The 18,790-nt window shown below is 45.0% G+C and overlaps 1 protein-coding gene across 5 annotated transcripts in view; it reads left to right on the plus strand.

Moving 5' to 3' along the window:
- Positions 1 to 18,790, plus strand: part of TAB2 (TGF-beta activated kinase 1 (MAP3K7) binding protein 2) — a 142,855-nt gene that overhangs the window by 103,890 nt on the left and 20,175 nt on the right. For 3 of the 5 annotated variants that reach the window (XM_075064033.1, XM_032771779.2, XM_032771777.2), the window contains 2 exons: positions 6,719 to 6,776; positions 8,445 to 9,957. In XM_075064033.1, the coding sequence (XP_074920134.1) occupies positions 6,719 to 6,776; positions 8,445 to 9,957 (1,571 nt within the window). The remainder of the gene's footprint in view (positions 1 to 6,718; positions 6,777 to 8,444; positions 9,958 to 18,790) is intronic. The other 2 variants (XM_075064034.1, XM_032771780.2) reach the window with 1 other exon arrangement.

An 18,790-nucleotide genomic window follows, 5' to 3' on the forward strand; every position in this document is an offset into this window, starting at 1 on the left:
TCCCCTTCTGAGAATGCTCTGCAGTTTCACGGTTTAGTGGATCGCATGATATCCACTTTGAATCTGTCTTCCGTCCCTGCGAAGGAGGCATCTCATACACTGATTTAATATTCTTGGGGTACCTCCAAGAGTACAATGTCCTTACTAATCTTTGATGCTCCAGCCTGCTATGACTGTTTGGTCCACTCCTGCCAACCTATATCCAAGAAGACAGACAAATTGCATCAGATACCCTCAGAGAGGTTTTCATATGCACCCTGTACCTAATTCACTGATAGTGGCTTCTGCAAGTAGCAGGTCAAGGTATGGATAGCCACATTTCATCCCAGTGATAGAAAGGGGAAGGCGATTGATTTCCTATTGAGAAAGGTGTTCTCTCTTTCATGTATTGGTATTACGGTGGCAAATATATGGTGACAAATTCCCAAGTTGTTATGGCCTGCTATCTATTCCACCTGTGCTAAAAGTTGGCATTTTGGAGGCGTGATTTGCCAGATGACAAAAGCAGATGGGAAAACATGATCCTAAAGAGAGGTCAAAATGTGGCAAAGATCACTCTCAGGATTTCCTTTTGATGCTTCAGAGTCTTCCGTTAACTGCAGAAGCCAATGCTCTACTCTGAGGAGACATACATAGTGTCATTCCTCCTCTTTGGTTCTGGATGCTAGAATTCAAGTGGAAGATCTCCTTCCCTTCAAAGAGGAGATCTTTTCAGTGAAAAGAAAGATGAATTGCTGGAGAAGTTGAAGGAGACAAGATTGAAGGCCTTTTCTTTGGAGTTGGTTTCTTCTACTTGCAGGAGATCTGTTCCTTTCTGTTATTGGAGACCGTATTATCCACAGTCATCTTTGGCTTATTTTTCATAAAATTAAAGACATCAGCAGGCCTCAGCAGCCTTCATCATTCCAGAGTGAGCAGAAGAAGCCTTTTTAAATCAAGGCCTTGTGAGGGCTGAGAGTCAAGAACCAATCAGCAAGGATCCTTCCCTTTCTCTGTTAGGAAACAGGCTAACCCATTTTATCAGCAAATGGAGGCTTCTCATAAGGCTAGTCTACTTTCAGAAGTGCAGAAGTTACTTCTCATATCACTATAGAGGAGGTACCCGAACACAAGATACTTTCAGATACAGTGTCCATCACAAGTTCTTTACCCTGGGCTCAGGCACATCCCTATCTAGGGCAACACAGTCCTCCTTCCTTTCAATGAGGCCCCACCCACACACTTTACAAAGAAGGCAACCACCCTGAGTTTCCTCCCAACTGACTTAGAATCCTTTGGTTATTGCCCTGATGCATAAACCATTGATCCTTCTGGACTTGATAGCATGCATTTAGGCACCATCTTCTGGCTTATTACGATGGCAGTGTGCAGTAAGATTGGTGAAGTAAGTTGGGGGGGGGGGGGGTTGGCTAAAGGTTCTCATGCTCCTCCCTGAATGCATTCTGCCCTCCCCCCGCCCCCCCATGGGGGCTCATCCCTCAGTTTGAGAACCTGTGATCCAGTGGACACTTCTTGCTGTTAGGCACCACTAGGCAGTGTAATACCCCTAAATGTGAATACAGTAACTCCTCGCTTAATGTTGTAGATATGTTCCTGAAAAATGCGACTTTAAGCGAAATGATGTTAAGCGAATCCAATTTTCCCATAAGAATTATTGTAAACAGGGAGTTAGGTTCCAGGGAAATTTTTTTCACCAGACAAAAAACTATATATTATATAGATATACACACAGTATACGTTTTAAACAAACAATTGAATACTGTTCACAGCTATGATGACTGTGAAGCTTGGCTGAGGTGGTGAAGTTAGAGCAGGGGTCTCAAACTCAAATGACCACGAGGGCCACATGAGGACTAGTACATTGGCCCCAAGGGTCACGTTACTGACACCTCCCGCCAGCTGCCCTCAGCCCTGCCCCCCACTCCACCCCTTCCATGAGGCCTGGCCTCTTCCCACCCCTTCCCTGCCCCTATTCCAACCCCTTCGCCGAAATCCCCACCCCAACTCTGCTCCCTTCCTGCCCCCAGGGGGTGTAGGAGGGGTGTGGAGTGTGGCAGGGGCTCAGGGCAGGGAGTTGGGATGTGGGGTGCAGGAAGGGTGAGAGGTGCGGCAGGGGGTCAGGGTACAGATTCATGATGCTGTTGTTGTTTTGGTTTTTTTAAAATGATCTTAGCGGTCATTTTATATTAAGCTTGTCAGAGCAGACATTCCATAGAAGCATTACAAAATCAAAAGATGAGAATTTTTTTAACTAGTCTTGATAAACTAAATTTGATCTTGGTTTCATCGTTTCAGTTGGAAAGTCCCAGAAACTAAATTATGCTTCATCTAAGTTGGGTTTTCCTACAGAATGGCAAAAAAAAGCTTGACTTCAGGATCCTCTTGTCCAGATCACTTTAAATTGTGTAGAAAAATTTTGCATCTGTTCCAAATCTGCCCCATCAGTTTTTAGGCCAAAATGGTTTGGGTTTTTTTGGATTTTAGAAGAGGGGTTCAAAATTAAGCTTATATTGAAAACTCAGTTGCAACTGACAGTGAAGCAGCTAATATTGCTTCATAAAAAGCACAATATAAGAAAGCTGCTGTTTAAGCAGAACGCTTCACTGTCAACATATCTGTTCTTTGTATGTTTTATCTTGAAACTAGAAGACTAGTTGAAAGGTTAATAGGCAGGGCCGGCTCCAGGGGTTTTGCCGCCCCAAGCAGCCAATAAAAAAGCTGCGATCGCGAGCTGCAGCAATTCAGCGGGAGGTCCTTCGCTCCGAGCAGGAGTGAGGGACCCTCTGCTGAATAGCTGGATGTGCTGCCCCTCTCCGGAGTGGCCGCCCCAGCACCTGCTTGCTAAGCTGGTACCTGGAGCCGGCCCTGTTTATAGGACACAGCATAAGCCTGTTTAAACTAGGGAGTTGCACACTGTTGCTTCTGTCAGCCAAATTTGTTGCACACATCAGGGATTCCTGGAATCCCTCCATTCTCCCCTACAAGCTTCTGAGCTCCCCTCTATTCAGGAACTGGTTGCAGTACCCTTCTCTCATATGCTCTGTGTGCCCTCCATTACCCACTCTGCCCTCCTGGAGCTCTGTATCCCCCCATTACTTCATGCCAAGAGGTTTGTATGTGCCCCCCTTCCTCCTGTCAGAAGCTCTGTGTGCCCCTATTTCCCGTCTCTATCCCCACCCCTATATTGTTAGTCTCCTTGCCTCTTGTCTTTCTCTTTCATTATGTCAACATTTTAAATAGAGTTGGATATGGATAGAGCTAAAATGAGAGGTATTGTGTTCATTTCTGTCATCAAACCATTCTTTGGTCCATAGAGAATAAACCGGTTGTTAGAAGTGTGACTTTGTACGCAGATGTTCCCCCATTTCCTCCTTTTCATAAAAATCAATAGAGTTCTGTCTGCTGAGAGTACCTGAAATTTTGAAATTGATTGGCTTCAGCGTTCAAAAGTTATTGCACTACATCCAAGCCAAAAAATGCTATCAAGTTATGCCTATGGGCCTCGCAAGCTTGGCTAGTTATTCTGTATTTCTTTCTATGGCCTTCTCAGGGTTTGGCTATACTTGCAGCTGTACAGCGCTGGGAGTTAAACCTGTCTTCGTACAGCTGTGTAGGGAAAGCGCTGCAGTGTGCCCACACTGACAGCTAGCAGCGCTGCAGTGTGGCCACACATGCAGCATTTGAAACGGTGTTGGGAGTGGTGCATTATGGGAAGCTATTCCAGCGTTCAAGTGGCTGCAGTGTGCTTTTCAGAAGAGGAGGATGGGTGGAGTGTGACAGGGAACATGGGGGAGACAGAGTGGATTTTTGGAGCTGACACTGTGGGTATGTCTACACTACGGAATTATTCTGATTTTACATAAACCGTTTTTATAAAACAGATTGTATAAAGCGAGTGCACGCGGCCACACTAAGCACATTAATTCGGCGGTGTGCGTCCATGGTCCGAGTCTAGTGTCGATTTCCGAGCGTTGCACTGTGGGTAGCTATTCCATAGCTTCCATAGTTCCCGCAGTCTCCCCCACCCCTTAGAATTCTGGTTAGAGCCCAGTGGCTGATGGAGCAAAAATCATGTCGCAGGTGTTCTGGGTAAATGTCGTCAGTCATTCCTTCCTCTGGAAAGCAACAGCAGACAATCATTCACACCTTTTCCCTGATTGCCCTGGCAGATGCCATAGCACGGCAACCATGGAGCCCCTATCAGCTTTTTTTTTTACAGTCACCAGGTGTGTACTGGATACCGCGGACAGAGGCGATACCCCAGCACTACACAGCAGCATTCATTTGCTTTTGCATGATAGCAAGATGGTTACAGTCGTTCTGTCCCGTCTGCTGCCGGCGTAAATTGGCAATGAGATGATGGTTATCTGTCCCTCTGTCCTGTCTGCTGCTATCATGGGTGCCCCTGCTGAGACTGGCCGGGGCACAAAAGCAAAACTGGAATGACTCCCTGAGTCAATCCCTCCTTTATGGTTCTAAAAAAAGTCAGTCCTGCCTAGAATATGGGCAAGTGTACTAGAGAACCATGTATCAGAGTGTGCAGGTGCTCTGTGTCAGATCTGCAGAAATGATGAGCTACATGCCATTCATGGGGGGTGTCCTTACAATAACCCCACCCTTGCTTCCCTTCCCCCCAACCTCCGGGCTACTGTGGCAGTGTCCCCCTCATGTGTCATGAAGTAATAAAGAATGCAGGAATTAGAAACACTGATTAGTGACATAAAATGAGGGGAGGCAGCCTCCCGTGCTGTGACAGTCCAGGCAGGACATTAAGCCGTGCGGGGGGGAGAAGCCCAGCATGCCGCTGCTATGACAGTCCAGGCAGTACAGAATCTTTCTTTACACAGGAAAGGGAGGGGGCTGATGGACCTCACCCCCAGTTGCTATGGTAAAGACAGTTACCAGCGTTCTGTCCATCTACTGGAATGACCGGAGTCATTCCTATTTTTACCCAGGCGCCCCTGGCCGCCTCACCTGAAGCCAGCCAGGAGCACTCACGGGTTGATAACAAGGACGGTTACCAGTCCTACTGCACCATCTGCCACCAGGGAAGGGAGAGACGGATACTGCGCTTCACTGCTGCAGCATCGCATCTACCAGCAGCATTCAGTGCACATAGGGTGACATTGAAAGAAGTCAAGAAACTATTTCTTTCCTTTTCTTTCACGTGGTGCGGGGGAGTAAATTGAGGAGCTATTCCCTGAACCACGCTGGACAATGTGTTTGAACCTACAGGCATTGGGACTCAGCCAGAAATGCAAATACTTTTCAGAGACTGCTGTGACTGTGGGATAGTTGGAGTCCTCAGTACTTCCCATCCATGAGCGTCCATTTGAGTCCTGGCTTCCTGTTACGCTTGTCACGCAGCAGGTGTAGCCTGGAGATGTTTTTTTCAAACGCTTTGGCATTTCGTCTTCTGTAACGGAGCTTTGATAGAACAGATTTGTTTCTCCATACAGCGATTGGATCCAGTATCTCCTGTACGGTCCATGCTGGAGCTCTTTTTGGATTTGGGACTGCATTGCCACCTTGCTGATCAGAGCTCCACGCTGGGCAAACAGGAAATGAAAATCTAAATTTCGCGGGCCTTTTCCTGTTTGCCTGGCCACAGCATCCGAGGTCAGATTGCTGTCCAGAGCGGTCACAGTGGTGCACTGTGGGATACCGCCCGGAGGCCAATACCGTCGATTTGCGGCCACACTAACCCTAATCCAATATGGTAATACCAATTTTTAGCGCTACTCCTCTCGTTGGGGAGGAGTACAGAAACCAATTTAAAGAGTCCTTTATATCGATATAAAGGGCCTTGTAGTGTGAACGGGTACAGCGTTAAATCGGTTTAACGCTGCTAAAATCGGTTCAAATGCGTAGTGTAGACCAGACCTGTGTCAGCTCCCTGCCTTGCAAGTTCCAATCCCTTCCTCCACCCCTCTTTCATTCACTAAATGCAAATAGCCTTTTGTTTTTTTCCTCACACACCAGATAAGCAGCTGCTCCGAAATGGACACCCCCTCTTTCCCCCCCCTCCACTCCACCACCTGCAAGCCGTGCTGCTTCTCTCCTCAAGCAAACACTAGCTGTGGACATTCATCCCCCTGCCTGCCTCTGCTCGAGCAAAAAGAGTTGTTTGTTTTTTAGATAAGCAGCTCCGGGAACCCCGATTTCACAACAAAACAAAGAGAGGCATCACAACAAAATAGTGTTATCTTTACTTAAAAGCATTATGGGAAGGTTCTGGAGGTCGGTTACAGCGTAGTAAGATTATTCACTGTTTACACTGGCACTCCAGCGCTGCAGCACCAGCGCTGTTCTCTTTATTCCTCTTGTCGAGGTGGAGTACAATCAGCACTATAGCCAAGGATATACAGCGCTGTATGTGCCTTGCCAGTGTGGACGGGGAATAAGTTACAGCACAGTAAAGCCACCACCAGCGCTGTAACTCTCCAGTGTAGCCAAGCCCTCAGTATCCATCCTGTTTTCCTAGCTCCATTCAAAATTCTGCTAAGATCTTTCTGGCCTGTCATTCTGTCTGTCACCTTTTTGTCCCTTTACTGGATCTACCTTCTCCACTCCATCAAGTATAAGCTTTTGGTCCTTACCTTTAAACCCTCGTGTTTTAGCCTCTCCGTACTTACCCATTTCTGTATCTTAGTGTTCCCTCTACAACAACATTCTGCAGTGCGAGCTTCCATCATCCATTTCTCTGCTTCTCCCACAGGCACCTTCATGCCTTCTTCCATGTCTCCCATTATCCCTGGAACACCCAGCCCAAGCTAGTATGTATACTGCTAACTTGTTCTTCTTCATAGCTCTCAGACCCAATAGCTCTCAGAAATTGCCAACTAATAATAATAATATACTTAGCTCTTTGTATTGGCTCTCAAAGCGCTTTACCATAATGACTAGATAGATAGCCATTATGGCTCCTGTCCTGTTACCTTTATATTATAATGTATTTTTTAACAAGACTCAGAAAGGTCAAGCTGTGTATGCGTCTGGCTTGTATAAACGTTTACTTGTTAGGGTTCCTCCCCCTTTCTTTTGTTGCATTTTAGATTATAAACTCTTCAGAGTAACAATGGTCTATGATTTGGTGGGATGCCTAACACAGAGAGGCTCTGATCCTGATTGAGCCCTTTGTCCGCTACTTAATATAAGTAATTTTGATATAAAATATATAGCATGAGTTAATTTATCTTGCTGATACAGGTATTGAGAGCTGTACTTTTGAACAGTACTCATTATTCTAGTGCTGCATATGTTCTTCTTGATACCTGTATTTTTTTCTAGTTCGTTTATATGTATTTCTTTTTAGTACACCTCATTTATTCAAAATATATTATTTGATTATAATTACTGGTTTTGGTAAAGGTCATGGCACACTAGTCACTTGTCTACAAAATAAATATGTTTAAGTATACTTGTTTTCTTTAGATATCACTCTATGAAAATTGAATAAAATATGAGCAGATGAAAAAGGATGATTATGGGTTCAGGACAGGAAACTGAATAATTTCAATAACCTTCTTTTAGTTTCTTTTAAAGAAGGTTAACTGGAAGCTCTAAGAGCCTCCAGTTAAGTCAGAGAAAAAAGTGAAGACTGTGCATAGTTTGTTTTTTAAACTCTGTTGAAAAAAAAAAATAGTTATGGGTTTCTGATTACCTCAGTTCGAGGTAATCAAACACATTTCGCTCATTTCTTTTTAGATATTATTACCATTTACATTTTTTAAAAAGTCATCAGATTCAAGTTTGTGTGTTAAGCTTATCACAATACAAAAGGTTGTTTTAAAGCTTTTGAAAGTACTGGACTATTAGGGGAATTTTGGTGTAGACGGTACGAATATTTAAATATGCCACTGTAATCAGTATTTCTTCTATTTAAAGTGTTTCTTCTTGTGAAATAGATTGTTCATATGCTACTGCTGTTCGTTCAAATTAAATTCTTATTTGAAGTATCTTTAATGTTCTCTTGTGCACTTTCCTTAATCTGCATGTTGCTTCTGTTTATAAATAGGAAAACATTTAAAATAAACATTTTGTTTTTTCAAGTTATTTACTTGTAATATACAGGTACTGTGAAGTCAACCCTTCTGTCAGTTTCCCCTCAGCAGAGTCTTGATCAGTGCTGAAGATTGTTCTGAATGTGGGGAAGAATAGCAAAAGCATTCATCCAAGAAGTACCATACCATATTAACTTTTCAAGGATCTCCCTGTCACTACTGCAGCAGCAATGCAAATCTTCGCCTTTGGTGCCAGGGAGTGAGTCACAGTGCTCATAATAGTAAGCTTCACATGTAAGCCCCTCATACATGTGTAGCAGCTGTGCTGGCCAACAACTCAAAGCTTTTCATTTGATGCTGCATAGTAGTTTTTTAATAATGATGCAATGTAAGCATATGACCTTATTTTATCAATAATTTCAAACTCTGTTTTTTTTATAGAATAATAATAACTTGGATGCCTGTTGTGCAGTTCTGTCTCAGGAGAGCACGAAGTATCTCTACGGTGAAGGAGACCTAGGTTTTTCGGATGATTCTGGGATTCCTGGACTACGAAATCACATGACATCTCTTAACTTGGATTTGCAGTCACAGAATGTGTATCACCATGGACGAGAAGGAAGTAGAATGAATGGAAGTAGGACTTTAACTCACAGCATCAGTGATGGACATCTTCAAGGCAGTCAGCCCAACAGCGAACTGTTTCAGCAGGAACCACAGACAGCACCAGCTCAAATTCCACAGGGATTTAATGTCTTTGGAATGGCTAATACAGTTAGTACTTCTAATCCAGGACAACACCTGGGATTTCACATAGGCAGCAAAGGAGCATCTAGCCTCTCTCAGCAAACACCCAGATTCAACCCCATTATGGTAACATTAGCTCCCAATATTCAGCCTGGTCGCAATACCCCTACGTCTTTGCACATACATGGTGTACCTCCACCTGTACTTAATAGTCCACAGGGAAATTCTATCTATATCAGGCCTTATATTACAACTCCAGGTGGTACAGCTCGACAGACGCAGCAGCATCCCGGTTGGGTGTCTCAGTTTAATCCCATGCATCCTCAGCAAGCCTACCAGCCTTCACAACCAAGTCCCTGGACTACTCTTCCCACATCAGGTCCTCTACCACATACCTCATCACAACAATCATCACAGCCAAACCAACAAGGCCACCAAACTTCTCATGTCTATATGCCTATCAGTTCACCCACTACTCCACAAGCACCCATGATTCATTCATCTGGTAGCTCACAACCTGCTACCCATAGCCAATATAACATTCAGAATATCTCAACAGGACCTCGCAAAAACCAAATTGAAATCAAACTTGAACCACCACAAAGAAACAATTCTTCAAAGCTGCGTTCATCTGGTCCTCGCACTTCCACTAATCCTTCTTCCCTCAACAGCCAGACATTAAGTAGAAGTCAGCCCACTGTTTACATAGCTGCCAGTCCACCAAATACTGATGAAGTGATCACCCGCAGTCAACCTAAGGTCTACATTTCAGCAAATGCGACAACAGGAGATGAGCAAATTGTGCGGAACCAACCAACGCTCTTCATATCAACAAATCCTGGTGTAACTACCACCTCTAGGAATATGTCTGGTCAAGTAAGCATGGGTCCTGCATTTATTCATCACCATCCACCCAAGAGTCGAGCAGTGGGCAACAACACCACTGCAACCTCTCCTCGAGTGGTGGTCACACAGCCTAACACAAAATATACTTTTAAAATTACAGTTTCTCCAAATAAACCCCCTGCAGTTTCACCAGGGGTAGTATCCCCCACCTTTGAACCTACAAATCTTCTAAACCTTCCTGATCACTATGCAGAACCAGAGGGTATCCAGCATCTTACTGACCCTGTTTTAGCACATGTGGATAGGATCAGTGATGCACGGAAATTGAGTGTGGGATCTGATGATGCTGCCTACACACAAGGTAATATTCTTAATGTAAATTGTAGAGATTTCTACCAAGTTATCTGGCCCTTATATTTCAAGGCAAAACAAGAACGACCAATCAGCCATTTTGGAATTGACAAAATAATTCCTGTTCGTTGCACTCTGGAACATAGTCTAAATCAGAAATACGAATTTATAATTCACACATTTGAATCAGTCCTTCCTTAACTTTGCATGGTAAAATGGTTTTAACTTTTTACCTGACGGTAGAATAGAGGTTCTATTGTTTTGTGTTCAGTTATCAATAATCACCTTCTGTTTTGTGGAGCCTTTTCTGAGTTAGCAGCTGGGATAGAATTCTTTACATTACCAGACTGGAAGTGTGGTTACTTCATTTTAAGTCATTGTTCTGAAAAAGATGTCTCATTTTTCAATTGATTTTAAACAAATCAAATGTTCAGACATACTAACAGGTTGTTGAACCAGATGACAGTTGACAGGCACTGTTCCTAGTGAATATTGCTTTCCTTATTAGTTCATTTTGGAAATGTTATATAGAAAGTGAGGAATCCAGACTTTGGAAGCTATTTGAGTAGGAGTGAATTTTTTACCTCGCTGTTTTCTATTGTCAGATGTCCATAAGGATGTTTAAAGTTCTATTACTTGTATTGTTTATATAATGTTATAAACAAATATAAAAAAGAATCCAATCCCAAAGAAGTTAAAATCTAAATAGTATTGTGGTGAGGGAAAGGGGATGAGATTACATGAAAAGCAAATGAATTGCGTAGTGATAAGGACTTCTCTTGTTAATACCGCTATTTTCGTGTGTTTATGCTTTATGTATTTTGTTAACAGAGAGGAGTAGGATTATTGTAATACAATAGTATTTTGAAAATGATGCAGATTGTCTTCCAATACTTATTAGGATACAAAACTTCTTGAAACTCTTCAATTATTGTCAGCGAATTTAGCATTAAAAGAAATTGACATAAAACTTGTTCCAAGATTACTGTAACATTGTTCAGATCAACTGTTATGAGGTAAATTTAATATTGAAGTAGCTTGTGCACTCCTTTTCTAGATTAGGGGGTTCTTAAATGCTGTGGTGTTTCAATCCCATCCCCATTAATATTTTTGTTCAACATGCATTAGGAGGAAAATAAATCTTGCATCTATGTAATGATCATCCTGTTCAAGTGCTCTGCATTTCTGGTACAGTTTCTCTTCTGTTCTGACTTCTGTGAGAAAATATTTGTGGTACTGGCTTCTGCTGCTTGCAGCTCCTACCAGATCTTGCTCTGAATTCCAAATGCCCCTGGAACAATGATTCCTACTATGGAACTAACTGCATCTACAATCAACAGCTGATGCATCATGACCAGGCCAACCTCCCTTTGCCCAGCGCTGCTTCAGGGCTGCTGGTTGCATAGGAACTAATTCATCCTCCAAAACTGCTGATTTGATTCCTGCCTACACTAAACCCCAATTGTGTATTAAGTCCCAAAAGGGAAGGCAAGTTTTCAGAGACAAAAGGCCAGTGCATGGTGTGGGCTATGAACTTAGCATGAAGCTGTGTGTCAGGAGCTGTCTCTGCACTGACTTTATGGGGTAAGTCCTTTCCCCTCTATTTAGTGGGGGTTTCTATCCTCTCAGGGGCCCTCAGCCTTCACTCATGTGTAATGTTCTTCAAGTATTCTGTATTCAGAGGAATGCTCCAGATTTCTGGAACATATTTTCTTCCACTCAGCTACACTAACTGCTATGCTTTTTTTAAATCCTTTGCTACACTTATAAATCATTCAGAAGTTGAGGTGCATGATCGTGATTTATCTGACTGGTCCAAGCAACCAGAAGTCAAGCTGTTGTTCCTGAATTTGGGTCTCTTATCACAAAACAGCTTAATTTTTTTATCTTATAGGTGGTGCAGGTAGCAATGTCTGTCGGTAAGGTTGCCCTATACTTTTCATAATAAGACCATGTTCTTTGAGTTCTTGTTCATGTCCATTCCATGTTAGGTGTGTGCATGTCATGTGCACTGTTGCTGAAGATTTTTCCCTCAGTGGTATCTGTTGGGCCAGCTCCAGTGCTCTCTGGAACCATGCACTTATGCACTCATACAAGAGATACTGCTGGCTGCACACCCTCTCAGTTCTGTCTTACACCCAGGATGGTTGGTGGAACAACCTTTCTTTCTTCCCAGTGGTTTTTGGATTCTATCTTCATTTGCAATTTTTTGTAATTAGCATTAGTGTAAATAGATAGTTCCTATCATTGAGGGACTTTTTTGCCCCAGGGGATAGGTATGCCCCGGGCTTCAAGCCTTGAGACAAACCTATGCCCATGAGTGACCTGCACTCCAGCTACTTAAAGTGCTTGGGGGAAAACTCCCATGAGGGACAACTGCCAGATCTGTCAGGACTTCAGACCCTGCACTAAAAAGGACAGAAACATTAGGCTGAAGGCTATCCCCGTGGAAGCCACACTCAGACCAGTATGAGTCAAGCTGCTCCAATTTGGCATCAAGTACTTCAGCATTGGTGCAAAGCACTCCCCCAGCACCGTGCACTTCCCTGCACTGTTCACACACTAGTGCCAAGAAAGAATCACAAGAAGCAGTGAACCAACAGAGGGCACTCACCAGTGCAGAAAAGAGACAAGTGGGGAGAAGGCAGCGCAGTGAGACTTGTGCCAGGTCACTCTACCTCTCCCAATCCCGCAATGTCACAGTCAACTCTGCCTAGAGCATGAGTCTGGTGCGGGACCCTCCACCGACTCCCAGAAGCCACAGCGGTGCCAGCAGTCTGACAATGCCATTAACCCTAGAGGCTTTCCAAGTAGTTAGGGATCATTTTTCTCTGCCGGTCCCTTCAACTCCAGTGGGACACATTTCAGCTCCGGTGACCAGAAGCAGGAAAGGACAGAAGTGTTGGGGCTCCTTCCTGGAATTGGACCCCCCGGCACCCTCTAGGGCAGTGGTTCCCAAATTGAGGTTCATGAAATGTTACAGCGGGTTCTTGGGAGGGGGGGAATTCCCTAATGGTGGACAGAGCTGTCCCTAGGGACCCCAGGCAGCACAAGGCCAGCAGCCCGGAGCCTCTGGACTTCCAAGAGCTAAGCAGATCAAAGCAAGCATATCTATCATACTGAAGAGATTTGAACTTCAAGACTCCTTATAAGAAATGGAAAGGGGGTGCATATTTTTTGCTGTTTTTAAAATTAAATAGATAGCTAGTATTGTTTTTAAAATTATTATGAAGAACAAGTTTAAGCTTTGTTTTAACGTGCGCTGTTTGCCTGGACTGCTCAAAACCTCAATGTTTGTGTAGAAGGAATTCTTTGAGTTGGCTTTTTAAATACCTTCATGCTGTTTCACATGTGATACTCCTTGATGAAACATAAGAGCCTTGTCTTATAACAGGCTTATTCAAAGTGATACAAGCTGTGAAAGTGAGATCTTGGAAGAGTGTTGCCGTTTTCATAATCTACTAAAAATACTGTAATGGTTAATAATAATATAGTGTAATAAACATGTCATAAAAACAAATTTATATTTCCAAGATCACTGCTTTTATAATCTACACTTAGATAAAGGAGAAAATCCCTAGAAATATTCATTTTTAGGCGGGGATTCACGAGACTTGACATTTTAGTGAAAGGGGTTCACAAGTTGTTAAAGTTTGGGAACCACTGCTCTAGCGGCAAGCCTTCTCTGATCTAGCCTCTCCATCACCAGTCTGTCGCCAGTCCCCAGACCCTCAGCATTGTATGGAGTCGTTAGAAGGTATCGCTCCACAAAGGTCTCTGAGAGAAGACTCCTGAGTCCGAAGGGAAACCTTACGTACCACCTAAAACGTGTCCCAGTGACCACCTTATACACCACGAGACTTCAGTGTCAGTCCTCCTGCCAGCACCTGGCCAGCGGGTCAGTGGCCTATGCAGTGGCCTTACTGAAACCCCTGGAGGTCCCCCCCCACCCCCGGTACCACATCCTCCCTTTTATTGCTCCTGCTTGGTGGTTTCCAAGAGAGAGGCTACCACTCCTTCCCACTTGGCACCAGACCCCGACTCAGGTACCAATGTCCATGAGATGGCTCCAGTGGACATAATTGAGGTAGTCGCCCCTCCTCCTGCACAAGCTGCCGCCTCATCCACCCCAGACAAGGCGATTGTGGGACCCAGTAATCTGCTTCATCACAGTAACTTCAGAGTCCATCAGGACCTTCTTAAGCAGGCCATTGCAAACCTGGGTCTGGAAATTGAGGATCTCAGAGACATCACACAGTCTTAGTGATATCCTGGCTGCTGCAGCTCCCTCCAAGGTGACCTTGCCCATTAATGAGATAGTGATGGGACCTGTGGCAAACTCCTTCTCTGCCCCCCCCCCCACCTCAAATAGGGCAGAGAAGTAGAAGGATGTGTCAGCAGACAGGTTCAAATACCTGTACTTGCATGTCCCTGGTGGTCTGCAGAAAATGCAAAGAATAGGCAGGGGCAGTCAAGCACTACCCCTAAGCAAAAAGACACCAAGAGACTAGAATGTTTCAGAAGAAAGGTTTATTTGACAGGTAGCTTTCAACTACGTGTCTCCAACCAGCAAGCTCTGCTGAGGAGATATGATTTTAATCTGTAGGACTCCTTGGCTAAATTTAAAGACTCCGTGTCCCAAGATTCAAGGCAGGAGTTCACTGCCATCTTCGAGGAGGGTAAGACCAGGACCTCATTCCAGGCGGCTCTGGATGCTGCCAGCTTGGCAGCCAGGACAATGGCCTCTGACACCACGAGGTGTTCTTGGCTCCAGTCCTCCAGCCTTCCTCACGAGGTCAAACAGTCTATCAAAGGCTCCTCTGTGTTCTTGGGCCAGATGGACATGTGACTTCACAGCCTGAAGAACTCAAGGGCCACCCTGCGATCCTTTGGCCATTACACTCTGTCAGCTTCTAGGAAACACTTCAGGCCATCAGCCTTCTCTGTTCTCTGCACCTCCAAAACAGGAGCCCTACAAAAGAAAAAGCAGAGGTTATAAACGGCACCAACCACTCCCATCCACTTCAGCGTCCCAGTTGGGATCTCAAAGATACTCTGGCAGGCCAAGCAGGCTATTAAATATGTGCCCAAAGGCTCTGTATCAATCACCGTTTCAGATCTGCCGCTCCTTTTATTTTTGGACTGTCTGTAACTCTTCAGCCCAACGCAGTCATAATTAACATTGGTTCCTGAGTGCAGTGACAGTTGGATATAATCTTCAGTTTTTATCCATCCCCGTCCCTCTTCAGGAACCCTTCTTACAAGCAACTCCTTGTCCAAGAGATGCAATCCCTCATACATGTGAGGGCTGTGGAAGAGGTTCCTCAAGACTTGAGAGAGAGAGAGTGTTTTATTCCTGTATCAGAGGGGTAGCCGTGTTAGTCTGGATCTGTAAAAGCAGCAGTGTCTCCTGTGGCACCTTATAGACTAACAGACGTATTGGAGAATGAGCTTTCATGGATGAATATCCACTTCGTCGGATATTCATCCACGGAAGCTCATTCTCCAATACGTCTGTTAGTCTATAAGGTGCCATAGGACACTCTGCTGCTTTTACTCCTGGTATATCCTAACCCCAAAGACCAAAGAGGGCCTCTGACTGATCTTGAACCTATGTCACCGCAACAAATATCTTAAGAAGCTGAGGTTCCGCAGGTTCTCCCTTGCCTCCATCATTCCCTCCCTGGATCCAGGAGACTGGTATGCTGTCCTTGACATAAATGACACATACTTTCACATGTATATCTTCCATAACCATGGAAGATTTCTCAGGTTTATAATGGGTCAACACCACTACTAATTCATCACTCTTCCCTTTGGCCTATTGGCAACCCCCTGGGTTTTCACAAAGTGTATTGTGGTTGTAGCAGCCTTCCTCAAGTAGCAAGGTGAAGAAGTCTACCTGTACCTCGATGACTGGCTGATCAAAGAGTGGTCACGGTCTCAAGTACAGAACACATGAGCATGGTCCGAGTCACCTTCCAAGCACTGGGCCTGCTGATAAACTAGCAGAAGTCAACTCTTGTCCCGGTTCAGAGAATAGAATTTATTGGGGCAGTGCTTGACTCAATCCAGGGCAGGGACTTCCTGCCGGAGGCCCAATTCCAAATCATGTTGGGCCTGATGTCCAATGTCATGGTCCACCTAATCACAACAGCTCAGGTTAGCCTCAGATTACTGGGGCACATGATGATATGTACTTATATGCAAGGCTGTGCCTCGGAGCTTTCCAGCTGTGGGTAGTGTCAGTTTACTCCCCGAGCAGACACTACTTGGACTCAGTACTCATGGTTCCGCCTCTGGTCCTTGCCTCACTGGACTGGTGGAAAGACCCAAGATTGGTAATGATGGGGATGTCCTTTGTTACCCCCTCAAACATCAGTTGTCTTAGTCTCAGGCATGTCAGACCTAGTGTGGGGAGACCACCTCACCTACCTCAGGGCTTCTCGTCCCAAGAAGAACTCTCCCTGCACATAAATGTCAGGAAGCTCAGGGCTGTATGCTTAGCATGCCAAGTGGTGTTTCTCCAAATCTCAGGCAAGGTCTTGCAGGTCCTGACAGACAATACTTCAGCCATGTTTTACATCAACAAACAGGGAGGGGCTCAATCTTCAGCTTTATGGCAGGAGGCCATCTGTCTGTGGGACTTCTGCGCAAAGCACTCCATTCATCTCAAGGCATCACATCTCCTGGGAGCCTGGAATGTACTGGTGGATCACCTCAGCAGTTTTTTCCTCTCACCACGAGTGCTCCCTTCACCCAGAGGTCACAAGATTCATCTTCCAAAAGTGGGGGCCTCCCCAGGTGGACCTGTTCACTACCAGGCAGAACAGGAAATGCCATCAGTTTTGTTCACTTCGTGGACACAGTCCAAGCTCCATTTCCAATGCTTTCCTGCTCCTGTGGACAAACCTGCTAGTTTACACCTTTTTTTCCCCCAGTCTCCTTGGTTCACACAGTACTAAAATCAAACAGGACAAAGCAAGAGTTATTCTGATAGCCCTGGCTTGGCCACACTAACATTGGTTCAGCACGCTCCTGGATCTCTTGGTGACACCTGCACTCTTGCTCCCACTCCATCCAGACTTGATTTCACAAGATCACTTGCAAAGCTCGTCACTTCACCCGAGCCAAGCCTCCCTGCACCTAACTGCATGGATATTGTATGGCTGAACCCTGAAGAACAGGCTTGCTTGGAACAGGTTTAGCAGATCTTGCTAGGCAATAGAAAGCCTTCCACCAGGGCTACCTACTTGGCCAAGTGGAAGCTTTTCTCTTTTTTTCTGGGCTTCTGAACATGCTCTGTCTCCATCTCTCTTCTCTTCGGTCTATCTCAGACTATTTGCTCCACTTAAAGCATCAGGCCATGGCCCTCTCATCTATTAAAGTGCACTTAGCAGCCATCTCAGCCTTCCACCCTCCAGTGAAAGGCAAGTCAGTGTTCTCAAGGGGCTAGAGAGACTATCCTCAGGTCTGTGAGCTCCCGTCTCCCCCCAGGGGACTTAAACCTGATTCTGTCAAAGCTCACGGGTCCCTCCTGGAGGCGTTAGTATTGTGCATCCTGCTACTTCTCTCTTGGAAGTCACCTTCCTGGTTGTGATCACCTCATCCAGAGAGGTCTGAAATCAAGGCCCTTACTTCAGAACAGCCCTTCACAGTGTTCTTCAAGGACAAGGTCTAACTGTGTCCCATCCGGCCTTCCTACCAAAGGTGGTGTGTCAATTCCATAACAACCAGGCCATTTTCCTACCAGTCGTCTTCCTGAAACCTCTCAAGAACTCTGAGGAATGACAGCTTCACTCACTGGATTTTAGAAATGTCCTCCTCGCCTTTATAGTGAGAGGAATAAACCCTTCCGCAAATCCACGCAACTCTTTATTGCAATAGCAGAAAGAATGAGAGGGCTACCTTTGTCAGCCCAGCGGATCTTGTCCTGGATAGCCACCTGCATCTGGATTTGGTATAAGCAGGTGAATGATCCCACCTCTAGTCATCTTAACTGCTCACTCCACAAGAGCCCAGGCATTGTCAACAGCATTCCTTGTGCTGGTCCTAATTCAGGACATCTCCAGTTGTCAGCACATACCTTCACATCCCACTATGCCAGGGGTCAGCAACCTTTCAGAAGTGGTGTGCCGAGTCTTCTTTTGTTCACTCTAATTTAAGGTTTCGCATGCCAGTAATATATTTTAATGTTTTTAGAAGGTCTCTTTCTATAAGTCTATAATATATAACTAAACTATTGTTGTATGTAAAGTAAATAAGGCTTTTAAAATGTTTAAGAAGCTTCATTTAAAAATAAATTAAAATGCAGAGCCTCTCGGACCGGTGGCCAGGACCTGGGCAGTGGGAGTACCACTGAAAATCAGCTGACATGCCACAGGTTGCCTACCCCTGCACTATGCCATCAACCAACAGGTCTAAGATGACCCACTTTTCACAGAGCAGTGCTACAGTCAGCATGGCCATGAACTTCGAGCCCATCTCCCTGAGGTACTGCTTGTGAATCACCTAGCATGGAATGGACGTGAGCAAGCACTCAAATCTAAAATGGTTACTAACCTTCTGTAACTACTGTTCCGCAAGATGAGTTGCTCATGACCTACCCTCTTGCCCCGCTGTCGGAGTCAACTGGCCAGATGGAACTGAGAGGGTGCAGAGCCGACGATGTTCCTTATATCAGCGCATAAGCATGCTGCCCCAGAGGGCACTACCACCAGCCTGACAGATACCACTGAGGGAAAATTCTCCAGCAGTGGTGCCCGCAACACACACACACACTCAATATGGAATGGACATGAGCAGCACATCTTGAAGAACAGTTACAAAAGGTTAGTAACCAG

The sequence above is a fragment of the Chelonoidis abingdonii genome, chromosome 3 (assembly GCF_003597395.2).
Source record: "Chelonoidis abingdonii isolate Lonesome George chromosome 3, CheloAbing_2.0, whole genome shotgun sequence".
NCBI classification, from domain to species: Eukaryota; Metazoa; Chordata; order Testudines; family Testudinidae; genus Chelonoidis; species Chelonoidis abingdonii.